Source organism: Heptranchias perlo, chromosome 35 (genome assembly GCF_035084215.1).
Source record: "Heptranchias perlo isolate sHepPer1 chromosome 35, sHepPer1.hap1, whole genome shotgun sequence".
Taxonomy (NCBI): Eukaryota; Metazoa; Chordata; class Chondrichthyes; order Hexanchiformes; family Hexanchidae; genus Heptranchias; species Heptranchias perlo.
This window is the reverse complement of record NC_090359.1, coordinates 24,603,383-24,625,908: the sequence shown is the minus strand read 5'-3', so window position 1 is coordinate 24,625,908 and position 22,526 is coordinate 24,603,383. Positions and strand designations below refer to the sequence as shown.

The following is a 22,526-nucleotide window of genomic DNA, read 5'->3' as shown; positions in this document are numbered from 1 at the left end:
TCCATAATCTCTGTATCGTACTGGTTTAACAAGAAACTCCATGTCTTGGTTGGTGGTACTGAGTGTCGCTCTGTGTCCCTGTGTGTGGTTGTCTGTTTGTGAGTGCGTCTGTGTCTGTGTGTTTGTGTCTCGGTGTGTCTGCTGCCTTCCATCAAGTTACATCAAGTCTAGAGCACAGAAACAGGCCATTCAGCCCAACTGGTCTATCCCAGTGCTTATGCTCCACATGAGCCTCCTCCCTTCCTACTTCATCTCACCCTATCAGCATATCCTTCTATTCCTTTCTCCCTACTGTGCTTATCAAGCCTCCCTTTAAATGTATCTATGTTATTCCCCTCAACTACTCCTTGTGCTAGTGAGTTCCACATTCTAACCACTCTCTGGGTAAAGAAGTTTCTCCTGAATTCCCTATTGGATTTATTAGTGACTACCTTATATTTATGACCCCTAGTTCTGGTCTCCCCCACAAGTGGAAACATCTTCTCTTCATCCATCCTATCAAACCCTTTCATTATATTAAAGACCTCTATCAGGTCACCCCTCAGTTTTCCCTTTTCGAGAGAAATGAGCCCCAGCCTGATTAAACAAAAGCAAAATACCGCGGATGCTGGGAATCTGAAATAAAACCAGAAAATGCTGGAAATACTCAGCAGGTCGGGCAGCATCGATGGAGAAAGAAACAGAGTTAATGTTTCAGGTCGATGATCCTTCGTCAGAACTGGAAGAAGCTGAAGATTAAACAGTTTTTAAGCAAGTACAGAGCCAGGGAGAGGGAAGGGAGGGGAGGAAAGAACAAAAGGGGAGGTCTGTGATAGGGTGGAGGGCAGGAGTGATTAAATGACAAAAGGGGATAATGGTGCGAGGCACGGAGGGTGGGAATGGGACAGATAAAGAAACAAAAGATGGGTCTAGAGGAGCTGGAAATGGCAACAGCAGAACCATTACCGGCACCTGCCGTCTGAGAAAATGGGAGCAGTGGTTCTGATCTGAAGTTATGGAAATCAATATTGAGTCCGGAAGGTTTAGACCTGTTTAAGGCCTGATTAGTTTTTCCTGATAAGTACATCCTCTCAGTTTTGGTATCATCCTTGTGAATCTTTTTTCAGCTATAGCCTTTTTATAACATGGGGACCAGAACTGTTCACAGTGCTCCAAGTGCGGTCTAACCAAGGTCCTGTTAACATAACATCTCTGCTTTTCAATTCTATCCCTTTAGAAATGAACCCCAGTTATGTTCCAGTGGCAGTTTTCTTGAGACTCACCATTCCCACCACCTGCCATCCCATAATAATGTCGGTTGCACTTGTAACTGATGACTGAGGTAAGCAGGGTCACATCATGGTCATTCATGTGTTCATAGCTGCCGTTTTCAAGATCATCAGGGATGCTACACTTCACGACTGGAAATTAAAGTCATCAAACATTAGTGTCATTCTCTGAGGAAATATTTATGTTTAAAAATATATTATTACAACACAGATCACGAACGCCCCGCGGCCCAGTTTGATCACACTATTCAGGAATATCAATGCCATGGACTTCCCATTCTAACATCTCACTGCCATTCACTTTCAGTGGGTTAGAATCACTCCTTAAGGTAGAGGAGAGACCAGCTTCAGACGAATGGGAACTCCAACGCTGACACACTCTGCACTCACAGTGCACTTTCAGGCCCTTCCTCTGCAAACGCTGTCTGAACCTGTTCACCTATCACAGTAGCAGCTTGCTGAACGCATAACTTTGGATGCTACCGGGACTTGATGGTTTGATTTATAGGGAGAGGTTGGATAGACTGAGACTTTTTTCCCTGGAGAGTAGGAGGTTTAGGGGTGATCTTATAGAAGTCTATAAAATAATGAGAGGCATAGATAAGGTAGATAGTCAAAATCTTTTCCCAAAGGTAGGGGAGTCTATAACGAGGGGGCATAGATTTAAGGTGAGAGGGGAGTGATACAAAAGGGTCCAGAGGGGCAATTTTTTCACTCAAAGGGTGGTGAGTGTCTGGAACGAGCTGCCAGAGGCAGTAGTAGAGGCGGGTACAATTTTGTCTTTTAAAAAGCATTTGGACAGTAAGATGGGCATAGGGGGATATGGGCCAAGCGCAGGCAATTGGGACTAGCTTAGTGGCATAAACTGGGCGACATGGACATGTTGGGCCGAAGGGCCTGTTTCCATGTTGTAAACTTCTATGATTCTATATGTGTAACCAGATTGCAGTATTCAGTCTGTCCTTTGGAATAAAGTGATGCTAAAATTGGCCACGCGGACGCCTGATGTGGGAAGTGCACATATCATAGTGGTGCGGAGGAGGGCGATGGTGGCACCAAGATCTTTGGGAATCACGGATTTAATCTGCAGTTGGGTCGCGGTGAATTTGTACCTGGACAGCTTGATGTTTATATGACTGCCTTCCCCCACCCCGCACCATCAAGTTTGCATTAAACTTGAACTGTGGGATGATGACGTCCTTAGTGCCTTAACGCATTCAGCTCAAATTGCTCTTTTTGTTCGGAAATAAACTGTTCCTTTATAATCTGATTTATGCTCTGCTAGAATCACACGGAAGAATTTTAAGCCAACAGCACAAGTACGGTGGCACCCAACAGTGCATTTAAAAACCATTGATGTTACTGGGTATACAGTTAACCTATATAGTCAGTGCAGTCCCCAGAACACTGGATAAAAATCAGTAACAGTCAGCTCGACGCCAATGTTACACCTAGGGGTTAAATCAATGAAAAGTGCAGACTGAGGACCAGAACAATTGATGCTCAAAATATTTAAGGGTTAAAAATAAATCACTAATTATTAATTATAATAAGTAATCACAATGGGCGATGTTTCCTCTGGGGGCTGTATGCTAGAAATGACCATTTGAGAATGTTTTTGGGGGGTGAGGCTGACCATTGGCACTAAGCCAATGTTTCTATTGAAGTCAGCGGACGGGGTAATCGGACGGGATGTGGAATGGGATTCGTTCTCGCCTGCTTTCTGCTAACGCTGAAAACCAATTTCACGCCGCTGGACTAATTAGGTGTTAATTGGTTTCTGTGACAATCTCTGCTCACTGCTTTTAATTGGGTGATTAATTCACTTTAGCAAGCTGAGGATACTGTTGAAATATCATACAGAGGAAATTTTTGTTAGAGAATTCTGTAGCTTATAGGTTTATTAACTATTAACGCAAAGGTTCCCTCTGTCCATGTCCAGCATAACTTTGGCCTGTTTTTTTCCCCCAAAACATTTGCAATATCATTATTCACACTGACCAAAGGTGGTCCCCTCTCCGTCCAAATTGCATCGATTACCTTCGCACGTTTTCCTGTCACTATGGAGCCCGTATCCCTGGCGACAGTAGCACTGATATCCTCCGATATAATTGTGGCAGAAATGGTGACAAGGTGTCTTGCCTTCCCAGCGAAAGCCACATTCATCAATATCTGGGAAGCATAAAACATGTCTCCATTACCAGTCCGTTTCTGGGACAGAAAAGCAATTATCCATTGACTTCATGCACTATAGCCCAAGGCAGATGTCTATCCTTTTGTTCTTTTGCCGATGATGCTCAGTTTATATCTTCCAGTTATGGTGTCAGCCGTGGATCAGTGGGATCTTGCTGTGTGGAAATTGGCTGCCACATTCCCTACATTTCAACAGTGACTACCCTTCAAAAGTACTCCATTGGCTGTAAAGCGCTTTGGGACGTCCTGAGGTTGTGAAAGGCGCTATATAAATGCAAGCTCTCTCTATATCAACTCCTTAATGCTAAAGGGATCAAGGGATATGGGGAAAAAGCGGGAACAGGGTACTGAGTTAGACGATCAGCCATGATCATTTTCAATGGGGGAGCAGGCCCGAAGGGCTGAATGGCCTACTCTTGCTCCTATTTGCTATGTTCCTATGAACTCGCAGACCAGTGTAACTAATTTTTCATTCCTCATTTACTTTATCAAAAGCCCTCAGGAGTTTCGAACAACTCGTTCAGATCCGTCTGCTTTAAGTGGCCTTCTTTGGGTTTTTCTTTCTTTAAGAGTTCACTCTACTCGCTGAAACATAAAAATAATTGGCCTCTGCTTCAGATATCGGTTCAGTTATATATTATCCGCACCTCGCTTTAGGGGTGTTACATTTTAATATTGAATCTTTGTGGATTGTTGAAGTGGAGATATTGAGAGCAGGGTTTCACACAGTTTGGGATAAGGTTTGCCATTGGATTGTGAAATGTTAGATGACAACACACAGCCTTTATCCTACATTTTCTAGGGAGACTCGTCTTGTGCTGTCCATAACAGGGGCATTTAAAAAAAAATATTTCTCAGGATGTGGGCGTCGCTGGCAAGGCCGGCATTTATTGCCCATCCCTAATTGCCCCTTGAGAAGGTGGTGGTGAGCCGCCTTCTTGAACCACTGCAGTCCGTGTGGTGAAGGTTCTCCCACAGTGCTGTTAGGAAGGGAGTTCCAGGATTTTGACCCAGCGACGATGAAGGAACGGCCGATATATTTCCAAGTCGGGATGGTGTGTGACTTGGAGGGGAACGTGCCGGTGGTGTTGTTCCCATGTACCTGCTGCCCTTGTCCTTCTAGGTGGTAGAGGTCGCGGGTTTGGGAGGTGCTGTCGAAGACGTCTTGGTGAGTTGCTGCAGTGCATCCTGTGGATGGTACACACTGCAGCCACTGTGCACCGGTGGTGAAGGGAGTGAATGTTTAGGGTGGTGGATGGGGTGCCAATCAAGCGGGCTGCTTTGTCCTGGATGGTCTCGAGCTTCTTGAGTATTGTTGGAGCTGCACTCATCCAGGCAAGTGGAGAGTATTCCATCACATTCCTGACTTGTGCCTTGTAGATGGTGGAAAGGCTTTGGGGAGTCAGGAGGTGAGTCACTCGCCACAGAATACCCAGCCTCTAACCTGCTCTTGTAGCCACAGTATTTATATGGCTGGTCCAGTTAAGTTTCTGGTCAATGGTGACCCCCAGGATATTGATGGTGGGGGATTCAGTGATGGTAATGCCGTTGAATGTCAAGGGGAGGTGGTTAGACTCTTGTTGGAGATGGTCATTGCCTGGCACTTGTCTGGCGCGAATGTTACTTGCCACTTATCAGCCCAAGCCTGGATGTTGTCCAGGTCTTGCTGCATGCGGGCTCGGACTGCTTCATTATCTGAGGGGTTGCGAATGGAACTGAACACTGTGCAATCATCCCCGTTTCTGACCTTATGATGGAGGGAAGGTCATTGATGAAGCAGCTGAATTTATTGCCTAGTTGCCCTGAGAAGGTGGCGGTGAGCCGCCATCTTGAACCGCTGCAGTCCCGTATAGCGAAGGTGCTCCCACAGTGCGGTTCGGTAATTAATCGATTTTGACCCAGTCAGAACGAAGGAACGATCATATATGTTTAATATAATATTATTTTATCTTCGATGTAAATATCTTACCAACAGCTTCATAAAAGATTGAAAACCCCCGTCGGCTTTCCTGACCCAAGGAATTGTAACGGGCGCGAAGTTTAACGCTGTGACTGTCGGACGCCGTTGCCTTTGAGCTCGGTCGGTGGACGTGGACCGACGTTACATTGCCGCAAAATTTGCCCAGTCGCTCCCGGTCAGCAAACACCTGACATCAGAAGCGTGGAAAAAGTACAACACTGAAAGGAAGGCAGCGTCTGAAGCAGTCGCAACAAACTTACAGTCTACCCACCCACCGCGTAAAACGGGAACCGCTGACAGAAAGTGACGGAGGTTAATTACCATCGGAAATGAAAATCAGACAGTTTTTATAAGGGGTGGGAAATCCACGATGCCCATTTAGTGATCAAGCGGTGAATTTAACAATTCCCCTTTAACCGTGCTGAATTCGAGAGTTCTCCCCGGGAGCAGTGCAGGGGGAGCATTCTCTCGAAAGTTGCCTCGCCAAAATGTTCAATTTCGCGTGAGAGCAACCGCTCATTTATACAAGTAAATAATTAGTCCAGTCGAATGAAGGAACGGCAAATGTTGCCCGGGGATTGTGAACCGTCCATTAATTTGGGGGGCGATTGTCTGAACGCCTTCTTGACTGCTCAACAGCTTGTCTTTGCACAGGAAAGGAGATCGAGCCCAAGCTTAAAGCATCTTTAGCCTTACTGGCAAAGACCAATTTTAGGCCCTTTGACTCGAGACCAGGCCCGACTGACAGGATGCAAATTCTTTATCTGATGACCGAAAAGGAATGGTGAAAGTGGGAAAGAAAGAAGATTGCTCGTCAGAAAATGAAAATGAACCCCTATACTGTATAATATAGTACAAGAACGTAAAAATACCTCCACATAGTTGTGCTTACATGACGAAGATGCCAAATAATCAAAATGTCGCAAGCGGAGCTTCAGTGCGAATCCTCGTGGGATTGTAATAGCCCAGGTGCTGAATTTCCTGGGGTGGTAATTTGGTGAATGGATCTCACCCAACATGCCAGAAAGGTTTGACGAGGCAACCCCACCAGCAACATCCCATAATAACAGCAGAGCCCTCGAAAGAAGGGGGGAGAAAAAAAGACAGGATTAAAATAGTGAAATGAGCTCCCCGCCTAACAGCACTGTGGGAGAACCTTCACCCCACGGACCGCAGCGGTTCAAGAAGGCGGCTCACCACCACCTTCTCAAGAGGCAATTAGGGATGGGCAATAAATGCCGGCCTCGCCAGCGATGCCCACATCCCGTGAACGAATAAAAAAAAATGCGATGCAACTGCTCCAGACAGAAAGTTGTGAATTTTCAGCAGGGGGTTGCAGGGGGAAGGCCGAGAGCTTGAGAACAATCCTGGGGTCGGATTAACTTTTGGGGTAGGGTGAAACGGGTGATATCGGATCTGCTGCACCGGACTTTCCTTTGAAGTTCATGTGCCAATATACTAATTCGCCATTTACTAGTTTCAGACAGACTGGATGCAGGGAGGATGTTCCCCCTGGCTTGGGGGGTCCAGAACGAGGGGTCACAGTCTCAGGATACGGGGTAGGACATTTAGGACTGAGATGAGGAGAAATTTCTTCACTCAGAGGGTGGTGAACCTGTGGAATTCTCTACCACAGAAGACTGTGGAGGCCAAGTCACTGAATATATTTAAGAAGGAGCTGGATAGATTTCTAGACACAAAAGGCATCAAGGGGTACGGGGAGAGAGCGGGAATATGGTATTGAGATAGAGGATCAGCCATGATCATATTGAATGGCGGAGCAGGCTCGAAGGGCCGAATGGCCTACTCCTGCTCCTATTTTCTATGTCTATGTTTCACCTGAGCTAAATTGATCGAATCTGAATTTCCCATTGGTGAAGACTCTTGTTAAGAATTAATTTCAGACTTTCACGAATTTATAACCATGACATCCCACCCAATTTATTCCTTAAAGGGACTATCTTGACTATAACTCCCTACCCCCCTAAGATCAGTACACTTCTTGCATTGCTGCCTGAGTGATTATTCCTCTCTATGTTTCCCACAGCTGTCTCTTCCATGACTCAATTCTCATTAATTCTCACAGGATAACGCATCCCTTAAAAAGATGGCCAAATGAACGCGCTCCTGACTGTTTGATACCACAATTAATAATCTCCAGACTTGAGTCAGCTCTCTTGGGTTCTGAATACTTTTCTGTCGAGTCTAAAAGCACCTTTTTAAGTTTTAAACTCGGTCGCTTTCATTGACTGTGGTGATTGGCTACTTGAATATTATTTTTGTGCTGAAAAGAGGTAGTAAGGTTGCAGAATGAAACCTTTTCTCACTGTTTTTAAATTCACATCTTCCCCAAGTCGGCTAACGTGCTGTTCAGCTGAAGAATGACGATCCCTTCAAACTGTCTTAAGTGAACTTTACGGTGGCAGTTACCAAACAAAATATCAATCTCCTGAAATCTTAGTGTCGAGTCTGTCAGGAAATTATAGGAACATAGGAACAGGAGTAGGCCATTCAGCCCCTCGTGCCTGCTCCGCCATTCGATAAGATCATGGCTGATCTGTGATCTAACTCCATATACCTGCCTTTGGCCCATATCCCTTAATACCTTCGGTTGCCAAAAAGCTATCTATCTCACATTTAAATTCAGCAATTGAGCTAGTATCAATTGCCGTTTGCGGAAGAGAGTTCCAAACTTCTACCACCCTTTGTGTGTAGAAATGTTTTCTAATCTCGCTCCTGAAAGGCCTGGCTCTAATTTTTAGACTGTGCCCCCTACTCCTAGAATCCCCAACCAGCGGAAATAGTTTCTCTCTATCCACCCTATCCGTTCCCCTTAATATCTTATAAACTTCGATCAGATCACCCCTTAACCTTCGAAACTCCAGAGAATACAACCCCAATTTGTGTAATCTCTCCTCGTAACTTAACCCTTGAAGTCCGGGTATCATTCTAGTAAACCTACGCTGCACTCCCTCCAAGGCCAATATGTCCTTCCGAAGGTGCGGTGCCCAGAGATGATTATTTGTGGTAACAAATCGTCAGGAGCACCTTCATTCGGCCGTCTTTTTAAGGGTCGCGTTAACCTATTTATTTTAAACACTATACGCTAATCATAGAATTCGGCCCATCCTGCCTGTGGCGGCTCTTTGAAAGAGCTATCCAATTAGTCCCCACTCCCCCCTGCTCTTTCCCCCATAGCCCTACAAATTTTTCCCCTTCAAGTATTTATCCAATTCCCTTTTGAAAGTTACTATTGAATCTGCTTCCACCGCCCTTTCAGGCAGTGAATTCCAGATCGTAAACACTCTCTGCACAAATTTTTTCCCCTCATGTCACCTATTGCAACCAACAATATGTAGCCAGGCGTATCTCCTTTTATATGTAGACGTTACTGTTTATATATACGTCTGCTTGTAGTCCTGCAGTCTGTAGACAACTGTTAACCCGTCAAACCATAACACATCGAATTTTACAGCACAGAAACAGGCCAATGGGCTGAATTCTTCTAGAAAATAAGAACAAACTTTCATTTATATAGCGCCTTTCACGACCTCAGGACGTCCCAATACGCTTTACAGTCAATAAAGTAGTTTTGAAGTCTAGTCGCTGTTGCAGTGTAGGGTTCATGCTTCACACGAGTCTCCTCCCTCCCCATTTCATCTCACCCTATCAGCATATCCTTCTATTCCTTTCTCCCTCATGTGTTTATCTAGCTTCCCCTTAAATGCATCTACACTATTCACCTGAACCAGTCCATGTGGGAGCGAGTTCCACATTCTCACCACTCTCTGGGTGAAGAAGTTTCTCCTGAATTCTTTATCAGATTTATTAGTGACTTTCTTATATTTATGGCTGCTAGTTCTGGTCTCCCCAACAAATGGAAACAACATCTCTACGTCCACCCTATCGAACCCTTTCATAATCTTAAAGACCTCTATCAGGTCGCCCCTCAGCCTTCACTTTTCTAGAGAAAAGAGCCCCCAGCCTGTTCAGCCTTTCCTGATTGGTATGACCTCTCAATTCTGGTGTCATCGTTATAAATTTTTTTTGCATCTTCTCCAGTGTCTCTATATCCCTTTCTACGAGTGGTTGCAAGCTATTGAATGACAAGAGAGGAGTGGAGATCACAGTCGAGCCCCTATCCTGTTCTCACTAGATACCCAGACGGGCAGATACCAGACGGGGTTACTGGGCAGTAACAAAGAAGGGTCATCGAATCTGACAATAGCCTTGTATAATTTTTCTCCGCTGCCATGGGAACACACAGGTTAATTATTACACCTGCTACTCAGCTTGGTAAAGATAAGCTAAGTCACAACAGACTAAGGTTGGAACTGGGACCTTCCCAGTGTCTAATGTCAGTACCATTCCACAAACCGTTCTGCCGGCCAAGGGAGCACATTGTCATTAACAACAGACAAATGCCTAACCACAGTTAAAGTAGGCTTGGCAGAGATGAAGCAATTGACATTTTCCTTCTAAATAAAAAGCTTTCACACTATTGCCAACATCCAGCATCAGCACTCACCACACTGGCAGCAATCTCATACCCATGCCGTTGGAGCAATAATGTGCCTTAAATTCAATTTTTAGCGGAGGTGAAGCAGCAGGTCAGTCTGGTCATTGGAAAGAGTCGAAAAAGCTCCCATCGGTTTAATGTTCAACTTCATCAGTAAACTAAATTCTTCTGGATTGCGCATATTTATTCAGCGGGCACTATCTGCTACCTGCAGAAGTAAACAAGTCAAAGAGAGAGGGGAAAAAATGTTCGAGTACGTCACGTGTAGAATTGACAAAGTAGTCGTGATCTGTAGTCTTAGTTGTTACGATCTGGAACGCGCTGCCTGAAAGGGCGGTGGAATCAGATTCAATAGTAACTTTCAAAAGGGAGTTGGATAAATACTTGAAGGGGAAAATTTTGCAGGGCTATGAGACAAGAGTAGGGACTAATTGGATCGCCCTTTCAGACAGCTGGCACAGGCACGATGGGCCGAATGGCCTCTTTCTGTGCTGTGTCGTTCTATGATTCTACACCCACTTTGTCAACAAGCCCGGCTTAACCTCCTGTGGCTTCGACAACTTTGCGTTTCAAAATTGCGACAGGCGTATTAATTATTTCCCGCTGTGAAAGATGTCTCTTTTTCTCTCTCCTCTGACCGTACTGGCCAATACGAAGCGTTAGACAGTGATCAGGAGCTGAAAGCAAGAGGTTAATTTTAATCCAACTCGGCGGGCAGGAAACCCACAGGATCGGGTGGATTGCCCATTTTACAACCCGCCCAATATTGCTCTCACTTTGACTTCAGCCTCACAACTCTGTGTGTAGAAAGGTTTCTGCTGCCCTCTGTTCTAAATCTCTTACATTTAATACTCTATGGCCCCTCATTTTTCTCTCCTCAACTACTGCCAATAGTCTATTTCTATCTACCCTGTCTCCTTTCAGAATTATAATATTGCTCCCCTAACCCACATTGTTCGAACAAAAAAAGACTTATTTTTTCAAGCCTGCATTTTTTCACACCGGGCGACATCTGAGTGACTCTGCGTTGTACCCTCTCTGAAGCCTCAATATCCTTCCTACAGTGCGGAGCCCGATACTCAATACTCCAACTGAGGATTTATTAAGGTTTTATATCAGCTGCCTCGTACCTTTTACGTTCTATACCTCTTGTGATAAAACCTAGAATTTCATTAGCTTTTTTTTAAAACAGCCTTATCACATTGACGTGCTGCCTGTAATGTCCTGTGTACCTCCAAATCCCTCTGCCCTTCCACAGCACTGAGCCTACTTCTGTTGAGAGTGTAATTAGTGTTTTTTTAAAATCAAAATGCATCATCTCACACTTACTGACATTCTGCTACCATCTTACGAATATCCCTCTGCATCTTCCTTTGATCTTCTAAGGAAGAAACTATGCCTCTTATTTTAGTATCATCTGCAAATTTCGACATCACGTCTTGTAGGGGTGTATCCAAATCATTGATAGAAGCCAGAAAGTAATATCGCCTTGTGAAAGGTTCTCCCTTATAGCTCTGGTGTGAATTCGCGGAATTACCAAATATTATGCCATCCGATAAATTAACATGAAAACACATATCTCAGAATTTAACCTTCTGACCTACTCAAGGGCACACTTATAGACCAAATGCAGTGCCTATGTGCGGCCTGGATTGAAAGCCAGTATCTGATCACACACCATGCTTGGAATCTGGGGCGTTTTATATTGTCGGAGGAATTGGAGACTGAGGCAGGTGAGGACTGTCAGACGTTTTGGGTAAGAGTAGGACCCGATGCGATGAGTTTTGACTCTGAGCAGAGGATGTGTGCAATTTATTTCAACCTTAGAGTGAGGCTAGTCGTGAGGCATTGTGTGGGTAGTACAATTTATAAAGAAACTGTGAGTGAATGTTGGAGATTTATTCAAAGTTGATTAACAGTAAATTTTAAGGCAATGTTTGGTACATGTTAACAAGAACGGCAACAAACTAATAGGAACATAAGAACTGGAAGAGGCCATTCAGCCCCTCGTGCCTGTTCCACAATTTAATCCGATCATGGCTGATCTGTATCTTAACTCCATTTACCCGCCTTTGCTCTGTATCCCTTGACGTCCTTACCCAACGAAAATCTATCGATCTCAGTCTTGAAGATTCCAACTGACCCCCAGCCTCAACGGCCTTTTTGGGGGAGAGAGTTCGAGATTTCCCCTACCCTTTGTGTGAAGAAGTGCTTCCTGACATCACCCCTGAATGACGTGGCTCCAATTTTAAGATTGTGCCTCCTTGTTCTGGATTTTCCCACCAGAAGAAATCGTCTCGCTGCATCTACCCTATCGAGCCTTCAACTGGGTGAAGGTAATGATACAAACTTAAGCCATACCGACCTGGGAATGCCTGACCGACATTTTTTTATCTTCTCTCCTGCGTTCTACCCTGCTCTCCTGAAGACGCTCACTGGTGATACGATGCACGAACATTGGTTCTATCCTCCAGTGTCTCTACGAGTGAATGTGGGTGGAGTATTTGACGGTGGGTGGTCACGTGCCCAGCTTGATAATATCTTTTTTTTATATTCGTTAATGGGATGTGGGCATCGCTGGCGAGGCCGGCATTTATTGCCCATCCCTAATTGCCCCTGGAGAAGGTGGTGGTGAGCCGCCTTCTTGAACCGCTGCAGTCCGTGTGGTGACGGTTCTCCCACAGTGCTGTTAGGAAGGGAGTTCCAGGATTTTGACCCGGCGACGATGAAGGAACGGCCGATATATTTCCAAGTCGGGATGGTGTGTGACTTGGAGGGGAACGTGCAGGTGGTGTTGTTCCCATGTGCCTGCTGCCCTTGTCCTTCTAGGTGGTAGAGGTCGCGGGTTTGGGAGATGCTGTCGAAGAAGCCTTGGCGAGTTGCTGCAGCGCATCCTGTGGATGGTACACACTGCAGCCACTGTGTGCTGGTGGTGAAGGGAGTGAATGTTTAGGGTGGTGGATGGGGTGCCAATCAAGCGGGCTGCTTTGTCCTGGATGGTGTCGAGCTTCTTGAGTGTTGTTGGAGCTGCACTCATCCATGCAAGTGGAGAGTATTCCATCACACTCCTAACTTGTGCCTTGTAGATGGTGGAAAGGCTTTGGGGAGTCAGGAGGTGAGTCACTCGCCGCAGAATACCCACGTGAAGACTACGACAAATGCCACTCTCCAGCATTGTTACTGAATAGCGACCAGGAGTAGGATCACTGACTGGCCCCAAGGCAATGTAGCCAATTGTAGCCTCTCCCCCTCACTCCCCCCCCTGCCCCGACTTTAGCCTGGATTGAAGCCAGTTAACTTGCCACTTTACAGAGTTGGCATTTGGGACCTTTCGTAATTTTAACCTAACCCGCCGGGCAGAAAACTGATGGGATCAGGTCACACGCCATCTTGACACCCATCCCCATTTTACCCTCCATTGAGGTCAATGTCAAACTGCCGCTCGACCCATTAGCTTTCTGCCCGGGGGGCGTTAGGTTAAAATTACCCCTCGTATCTCAGACCCACGCCAGGCATGCATGTAATACTGATACCTGGGGGTGCAAAGATTCAGGTTCAAACCCCTGGTCTTTACCACCTTCTCTCCTCCCAGCTCAGGCTCCCATTCGAGAATCAGCGTGTATGTAGTTACGTAGGTCGACGGGGACGTTGCGGTCAGGAGCGATGCAACAAAAGGTCAAATTGCCCCACCCAGACTCCCTCTCCAGCCTCACCCAAGGACAGTAAGCAGAAGGCTGCCATTGCCCACAGGGAGCTACCGAGGCCCCCCCGTGTTGTAATCGTAGAATCATCCAGCACAGAAGGAGGCCATTCTGCCCATCGCGCCCGTGCCAGCTCTCTGAAAGAGCTACCCAATTAGTCCCACTCCCCCTGCTCTTCCCTCATAGCCTTGTAAAATGTCCCTTTTTAAGTATTTATCCGATTCCCTTTTGAAAGTTACTATTGAATCTGCTTCCACCGCCCTTTCAGGCAGCGCGTTCCAGATCATCACAACTCGCTGCGTAAAAAAAAAATCTCCTCATCTCCCCTCTGGATTTTTAACCAATTATTTTAAATCTGTGTCCCCTGGTTACCGACCCTCCTGCCAGTGGAAACGGTTTCTACCCTATCCACTCCATCAAAACCCCTTTAATTTTGATGGACTGCAGTCGGGGAGGGAGAGCACAGCTTTAGAAATGGGCGTGAGATGATATTCTTGCAACGGGTAATAAATTTAAAACGGTGATCAAGAGAGTTCAGGAGAAGTATATTCCTGTAAAAAGCAAGAACAAACTAGCCAATAATGAAACACCATGGATGAATAAAGAGATAAGGGTAAAATTGAAACAAATTTAGGCACATGGAGAATGAAGGAGAGGGATAAGAAAGAAGTCAAAAAAATAATTAGGAAAGCAAAGAGGAATTATGAGATTGAATTATCAAGGAATATAAAAATAAATAAAGTATTCTACAGACACATAAATAACCACTGAAAAATCAGGATAGGGATAGGGCCACTGAGGGCCACAAGATAAACTCACAGGTAATGACAGTGAAATGGCAGAAATATTCCATAGTTACTTTGCCTCTGTATTTACCAGGGAGACTAACAAGGTGGGCAGGACATTAGAAGAAGAGATCAAAAAAGATATTAACCCTATCCCTAAGTTTGATTAGTTTATCAATTATCTCCCCCTTTCTATCTTAGGGTTCACCCTAACCCTAACCCCAAACTTAGGGAGGATAAGACCCCTGGATTGCATCTATAAATATTAAAAGAAGTTAGGGAAGAGATAACAGAGGCACTATTACATACATATAAAAATTCACCAGAAAAGGGTATAGTGCCAGAGGACTGGCAGACAGCTAATGTTACTCCTACATTTAAAGAGGGAGATACAAGAAGTTGAGGGAACTAAAGACCAATTAGCTTAGCGTCAGTGGTAGGAAAGTTAATGGAATCTTTACTCAAAGATGTAGTAGAAAGACATCTAGAGAATGAAAATATAATAAAGAATAGTCGGCACGGATTTCAGAAGGGAAAGTCATGCTTAACCAACCTTATTGAATTATTTGAAGAAGTAACAGAGTAGACAAGGGCAATGTAGTAGATGTAATATATTTAGATTTTCAAAAGGGCCTTCGATAAGGTACCGCATTGTAGACTCATGACTAAAGTCAGAGCATGTGGAGACAGGGGACAGGAAGCAGAATGGATGGCAAGTTGGTTACAAAACAGAAAACAGAGAGTCGGGGTTAAGGGTATCTACACAAACTGGCAAAAGTTGGGAAGTGTTGTTCCACAGGGATCGGTGCTGTGACCACTTTTCACAATTTACAATAACGATTTTGATTTGGGAATCAGAAGTTCAATTTCAAAATTTGTGGACACCAAATTCGGGGGTGTAGTTTATACAAAGGAAGAATAAGTCAAAATGCAAAACGACATTAATAAACTTGCAGAATGGGCGGGTGATTGGCAAATGAATTTCAATATAAATAGAGGGGCAAAAGGGATCGAGGGGTACAGATAACAAATCACCAAAAGTAGTGACGCAGGTTAATAAGGTCATAAAAAAGGGAAATCAAGCACTAGGGTTCATTTCTAGAGGGACAGAATTGAAAAGCAGAGAAGTTATGTTAAACATGTATAGAACCTTGGTTAGACCACACTTGGAGCACTGGGCATAGTTCTGGTCTCTATATTATAGAAAGGACACAGGTGCATTGGAGAGGGTGCAAAAAAGATTCACAAGGATGATACCAGAACTGAGAGGATATCCTTATCAGGAAAGGCTGAACAAGCTGGGGCTCTTCGCTCTAGAAAAGACCAGGCTGAGGGGTGACCTGATAGAGGTCTTTAAGATAATGATAGGGTTCGATAGGGTAGATGTAGAGAAGATGTTTCCACTCGTGGGGGAATCCAAAAGAACAGGTCATAAATATAAAATAGTTGCTAATAAATCCAATGGGGAATTCAGAAGAAACTTCTTTACCCAGAGAGTGGTGAGAATGTGGAACTCGCTCCCACAAGGAGTAGTTGAGGCGAATAACACAGATGCATTTAAGGGGAAGCCGGATAAACACATGAGGGAGAAAGGAATAGAAGGATTTGCTGATAGGGTGAGATGAAGTTGGGTGGGAGGAGGCTCATGTGGAGCATAAACACCGGCATAGACCAGTTGGGCCGAATGGCCTGTTTCTGTGCTGTAGTTTCGACCACAAAGCTTTCATTTTACTTAATTAGAAACAGGTGAATAAATTCAGATATTTGAACTCGGTGGTATTTGCTGCGTTTTGAAAGGTTAATTGTTTCTCATGATGTGCTCCATCCAATCCAGATAATTGACCACTTTAGTGTAGAAACCGAATGTGCCGCATTTTATCCCCCACGATACGATGCCTCCGACAAAGAACTCGTTATTTCTGGGCTTGGGACGGGTGAAGACAAACGCTCCACCACTGTCACCTTGGCAAGCGTCCGAACCTCCCTCGCCGCCAGCGCAGATCATATTCTCCGTGACGGTGACACGGTGCCCCGCTGTTTGATTTCGGCACTCCTCCATGTCTGTTACCGCTAGCCGCACAAACATCAGGTCAGTGGGCAACGTGTCGTTTTCGGTGACTCCCCAACCCGAAACCAGCCCCAATTTATTCGCTGGTATCTGGTGTTGCGGGTCTCTCCTGGGGAGGCACACGGGGGAAAGATTGGGTCCCATTTGAACCTTGGATCTGAGTCTAACCAGAGCGATGTCATTGTCATAATTATATCCACCTTCTCCATCTTTGGGGTGCTTGTAACGGGGATGGATGAACACCTGATCATAGAACAGCCGCGTCCCACGGTTCATATTTTTCAAGTTGATGATCCCTGCAATCATGGAGAAGCTGGACACCATGTGAACGACGTGGGCAGCGGTGAGAACCCACCGGTCTGATATAAGTGCCCCTGCGCCCCTCGGTTGCTGGAAGTAGACTTGCCAAGGGAAACTGCCCCACTTTGCCACCGACCCCTTGAGAACCCGCTCGTGGAAGATGACGGGATTACTCGGCTTGCCACACTCTGTAACATATCCAAAGGCAAAGCTTAGACAGCCATTATCTCATCCATTAAATGTTCCTCAAACCTTTCACTGGGGTCATACACCACGTGGGCAGGACGGGAGGGATGGGGTTGGAGTCAGTTCAGTTCAGTAGAACCTCAACAATTTGTTCGGTCCCATATCTGCAAATGGCGATTGATGTTCCTCTTCTGGGAACATAGGAGCAGGTGTAGGCCATTCAGCCCCTCCAGCCTGTTCCGCCATTAGATTTTACTCTTTACGCCCAGGGCGTGAGAGTTTGGTGAGGCAGAAGCTCTTATTGCAAATTTGGCCACTCGCCCAATTTCAGCCATTAAAATCGCTGAATGAAAGACCGTGAGCATCTTATTGTCCAATCTTGTGGTAAGGGTACCTACCCCGCCTAGCTCTTGCGGCCCATTGTGAAGAGGGAGATCTACCCACACACGCCTCCGTGAAGGACAACTCGCTGATTTGGCCCAGCTACACATTCGCTTTTTGTTACGAGCCTGCAACCGAAAAACGTAACGTCCGATAGCCACATAACTAAAAAAAAAAATGATAAAATCTGTACAACCTGCTAAAAATCGGGGTGAATTCACATTGATTCACAGCCCACCTGATTTCCATAAAGGTGAAAATTTGCACCAATGCTGAGTAAAATCAGGCAAGGCGTAAAAGCAGAATTGCACTTCGCCCCATCAGACAGGTCAGATTAAAACTATCCCCGTGTCTACGCACAATTCCGTTTTTTTAAAACTTGCTTCCTGTCGTCAAGTTTATGGTCACAATGTTTTATAAACTTTTTCCACTATAAATGTATTTGTCTACGCTTATAATGGAAGGGCACGTGTAAACCGATAATCAATTATTGTACATCAGTCATTAACGTTGCCAAATGTACCTGGAGCACACTTGGGGAGGACTTGCCCTGTCCTGTTGTTTTCCCAAGTTCCATCAGCTTTGCAAAAAAAGTCTCCTGTCAATAAAAGAATAACAAACTTGTAAATAGCAGAGTTCACTGGGTCACAAAGTATATTCAGTTGAACTGGCACTTTTAAGACGTTCGAGCTTTCTTCCGTGATCGAGCGTAGTTACCGAGCGTACAGAAACACCAACTTGCATTTATATAGCGCCTTTAACGTAGTGAAACGTCCCCAAGGCGCTTCACAGGAGCGATTATCAAACAAAATTTGACACCGAGCCACATAAGGAGATATTAGGACAGGTGACCAAAAGCTTGGTCAAAGAGGTAGGTTTTAAGGAGCGTCTTAAAGGAGGAGAGAGAGGCGGAGAGTTTTAAGGAGGGGATTCCAGAGCTTAGGGCCGAGAAAGCTTCATCACTGCACCAACGAACCCGTTCCAGTCGTCCATGTTCAAAGTGCGTAAGATCCAGAGCACCGGGGACTCAAGTGTCCTTCTGAAACCTATCCAATTTCTTCAACGGATGCTAATACCTTATAGCCTTGGCCATGATTGTGACTATGGTGGTTTTATGGGTGCGATGCAATATTACAAGTCCTGGCTTGAGCACACCACACCACGTCGGGCTTAAATGACGACCTATTTTAAAGGTTGTAAACAATTTTACAACACCAAGTTATAGTCCAGCAATTTTATTTTAAATTCACAAGCTTTCGGAGGCTTCCTCCTTCCTCAGGTGAACGATGTGGAAATGAAATCCTCGAAATGAAGTCGCATTTATAATTCACAGAACAATGCTTGGTGAGTACAGGCAGTTTTTTCAACTGCCTGTTGCCAAGGCAATCAGTGAGCAGACAGACAGGTGTTACCTGCCAGGTCTCACAGAATATACAAATCACCAAAAAAAACAACAAACAAAAAAAAACAGAGATAGAGAGGTAGAAACATAGAAAAGACAGCAACTGACCCGTTATATTAAAAACCCGTTATATTTTAAAGGTATTCTCAATGTTCTGCGCTTTTCACCATCGCCCCTGTGCCTCTTCCCCCCCAAAACGTGGTGATATCCCCGGGCTTCAGTTCCATGCTCTCTGGTACCGCACTGGTCACCCTCCATTGATGGATCTAGACAATGAACGTGGCTACTCGGGCCAATCACAGCCGAGCCCAATCCCCATCCAACACCCTCGTTCAAAAACATTTCATAGAATCATAGAATGATACAGCACGGGAGGAGGCCGTTCGGCCCATCGTGCCTGGGCCGGCTCTTTGAAAGAGCTATCCAATTAGTCCCACATCCCTGTTTTTTCCCCACAGCCCTGCAAATTTTTCCCCTTCAAGTATTTATCCAACTCCCTTTTGAAAGTTACTATTGAATCTGCTTCCACCGCCCTTTCAGGCAGTGCATTCCAGATCACCACAACTCGCTGTGCAATTTTTTCCCCTTAAGTTGCATCTGGTTCTTTTGCCAATTACCTTAAATCCGTGTCCTCTGGTTACCGACCATCTGCCACTGGAAGCAGTTTCTCTTTATTTATTCCATCAAAGCCCTTCACGATTTTGAACACCTCCATTAAATCTCCCCTTAACCTTCTCTGTTCCAAGGAGAACAATCCCAGCTTCTCTCATCTTTCCACATAACTGAAGTCCCTCATCCCTGGCACCATTCTAGTAAATCTCCTCCCCACCCTCTCTAAAGCCTTCCTATAATGTGTTGCCCAGATGTGGCCACAATACTCCAACTGGGGTCTAACCAGTGTTTTATAAAGGTTTAACATAACTTCCTTGCTTTTGTACTCTAGGCCTCTATTTATAAAGCCCAGGATCCCATATGCCTTTTTAACAGCCTTCTCAATTTGTCCTGTCACCATCAAAGATTTGTGTACGTACACCCCAAGGTCTCTCCGTTCCTTGCACCTCTTTTCAAATTGTATCATTTAGTTTATATTGTCTCTCCTGATTCTTTCGACCAACATAAATCACTTCACACTTCTCTGTGTTAAATTTCATCTGCCATATGTCTGCCCATTTCACCAGGCTGTCTATGCCCTCCTGGAGTCTGTAACTATCCTCCTCCCTGTTTACTACATGTCCGAGTTTCGTGTCAGCTGCAAACTTTGAAATTATGCCCTGTCTACCCAAGTCCAGGTCATTAATATATATCAAAAAGAGCAGTGGTCCTAATACTAACCCCCTGGTGAACACCACTGTAAACTTCCTTCCAGTCCGAAAAACAACCGTTCACCACTACTCTTTGCATTATGTCCCTTAGCCAATTTTTGTATCCATTGCAGCCACTGCCCCTTTAATCCCAAGTGCTTCAATTTCGCTAACAAGAGGCACTTTATCAAACGCCCTTTGAGAGTCCATATACACGACATCAATCGCACCGTCCTCATCACCCCTCGGGGCCACCAGGTAATGACCATGAATGGGAAAATCTGCTGAGTGTATTGAAAATACACTAAAACAGTCTACTCACGGCTGCTTTCTGACTCCAGTTGATAATAAGGCTCATTGCACTGATACCGAATTGATGATCTATAGGTGGTGACATCCGTCTCAGTAATAAATGCAAATCGTCCATTCTCAATGGAAGATGGGGCAGAACAGTCCACAACTGTAGAAATAAGGAGCAAGAAACTAAACAGTCAGCACCTTCTAATTGAAGGACCTATCCTGGCAGTCTTTATGTTCGCTTTCAATGCAGAGTTAAATTGGGAGAGCTGTATAATCCGGCCTTCCACCTGATCCCCTCAGTTTCCCGCCCGGCAGGTTAGGTTAAAATCACTCTCCGAGTGGCGATCTGAGCCCAGACGTCGACAGATCGTTGGTCTGACATCACCCCTATCCATCCCTCCAAATCGCTGGTTAACCCTTTCAATTCAGAGGGGAGCAGAGGAGATTTTCTTTTCACCCAGAGGGTGGCGGGGTGGGGTCTGGAACTCACTGCCTGAAAGGGTGGCGGAGGCAGAAACCCTCAACTCATTTAAAAAGTCCCTGGACGTGCACCTGAAGTGCCGTAAACCTACAGGGCTACGGACCAAGCGATGGGAAGTGGGATTAGGCTGGGTGGCTCATTTTGGGTGGGCACGGGCACGACGGGCCGAATGGCCTCCTTCTGTAAATCTCTACGATTCCATGATCTGAAATGTAATATGTGTCAGATTGGAGCAGGGAGGAATGTCACAGCAGCAGCTTAAGCGTTGGTGGGTCGAAAGGGCGGCCAGTCACTTCGAGGCGTAAGTCACAAATACAGTGACAAAAACCGTCTTAAATTGTAACGGATGGACGTTGCTGTGACTGTAGACTGGTGCGGTCAAACGGGTGAAGGCGTTACAGTCAATGGGCTGGGCTGGACAACTGGCGGGAGATCCGCCCGATTTCACCCTCCCACCGAATTGGAATTTCGCCCCCTGCGACCTTTGATCTAATTCTGTTGTCAATTGTCGATTTGTTCTATTGTCAATTTCGATTGGTTTTTTTTTTCTGTCATCAACAATTCTGCTGTGACAAATTTTGTATTTCACAGACAAATTCTTCACGACCTCCGACTGCAATGTCTCAAGAAGCAAAATATCCCAATAACGTGTAATGCCACTTACGCTGACAGCTGTACCCAGGGCTCTTCCAACTCCCGTCCTGCTGACATTCAGCAAAAAAGTATGGGATTGTCTTTAAACCCTACGAGAGATATTACAGCAACGTGTTACTTTTTACACGAAAACTTATCTGTCGCATATTAGTCACCCAAACTAACTGAGGATTCTGGAATATATTTGCACTGGGAACCAAATTAATCCTTTGTGCATCATTATTGTGATTCTGTGGTTTGTTTGAGATGTTATATCAGCAAACTCCTCCCACTCTGCAGTCTTAGCCCAAACTCGGTCATATTTGGCCTTCTTTATCCCGGTGCTGCTTTGTGACTGGTTTTCAGGGGCTGCGAGAGCAGGCGACAAGAAAACGAATCAAGAGGAGGGGAGAAAGAACGAACGAAAGAAAGGCAGGGAGTGAGAAAGAATATTGATGGAAAAAGAAAAGAAGAAAGGAAGGGAGGAAGGAAAAAAGAAAGAAGGGAGGAAAAAAGAAAAGAAGGAAGGAAGAAAAAAGGAAGGAAGGAAAAAGGAAAAGAAGGAAGGAAGAAAGGAAAGAAGGGAGGAAAAAAGAAAAGGAAGGAAGGAAAAAGGAAAAGAAGGAAGGAAGGCAAGAAGGGAGGATAAAAGAAAAGGAAGGGAGAGAGGAAAAAAGAAAAGGAAGGGAGGGAAAATGAAAAGAAGGAAGGGAGGAAAAAGGAAAAGAAGGAAGGAAGGAAGGAAGGGAGGAAAAAAGAAAAGGAAGGGAGAAAATAGAAAAGGAAGGGGGGACAAAAGAAAAGAAGGAAGGAAAGAAGGAAAAAGGAAAAGAAGGAAGGAAAAAAGAAAAGAAGGAAGGAAAAGGGAAAAGAAGGAAGGAAAAGGGAAAAGAAGGAAGGAAAAGGGAAAAGAAGGAAGGAAGACAGGAAAGAAGGAAGGATGGGAGGAAAAAAGAAAAGAAGGAAGGGAGGGAGGGAAAAGGGGAAGGAAAGAAGGAAAAAGGAAAAGAAGGAAGGAAGAAAGGAAAGAAGGAAGGAAGGGAGGAAA

The 22,526-nt window shown here is 45.1% G+C and overlaps 1 protein-coding gene across 1 annotated transcript in view; it reads right to left on the bottom strand.

Annotated features, from left to right (window-relative positions):
- The window catches only part of LOC137302313 (complement C1s-1 subcomponent-like), a 35,932-nt gene that overhangs the window by 2,273 nt on the left and 11,133 nt on the right, over nt 1–22,526 (bottom strand). The window contains exons 5-13 of the mRNA XM_067971952.1: nt 21,510–21,588; nt 20,387–20,524; nt 17,885–17,959; nt 16,234–16,982; nt 9,950–10,029; nt 6,294–6,498; nt 5,431–5,608; nt 3,309–3,440; nt 1,263–1,400 (exon numbers count right to left, since the gene is read on the bottom strand). Of these exons, the coding sequence (XP_067828053.1) occupies nt 1,263–1,400; nt 3,309–3,440; nt 5,431–5,608; nt 6,294–6,498; nt 9,950–10,029; nt 16,234–16,982; nt 17,885–17,959; nt 20,387–20,524; nt 21,510–21,588 (1,774 nt within the window). The remainder of the gene's footprint in view (nt 1–1,262; nt 1,401–3,308; nt 3,441–5,430; nt 5,609–6,293; nt 6,499–9,949; nt 10,030–16,233; nt 16,983–17,884; nt 17,960–20,386; nt 20,525–21,509; nt 21,589–22,526) is intronic.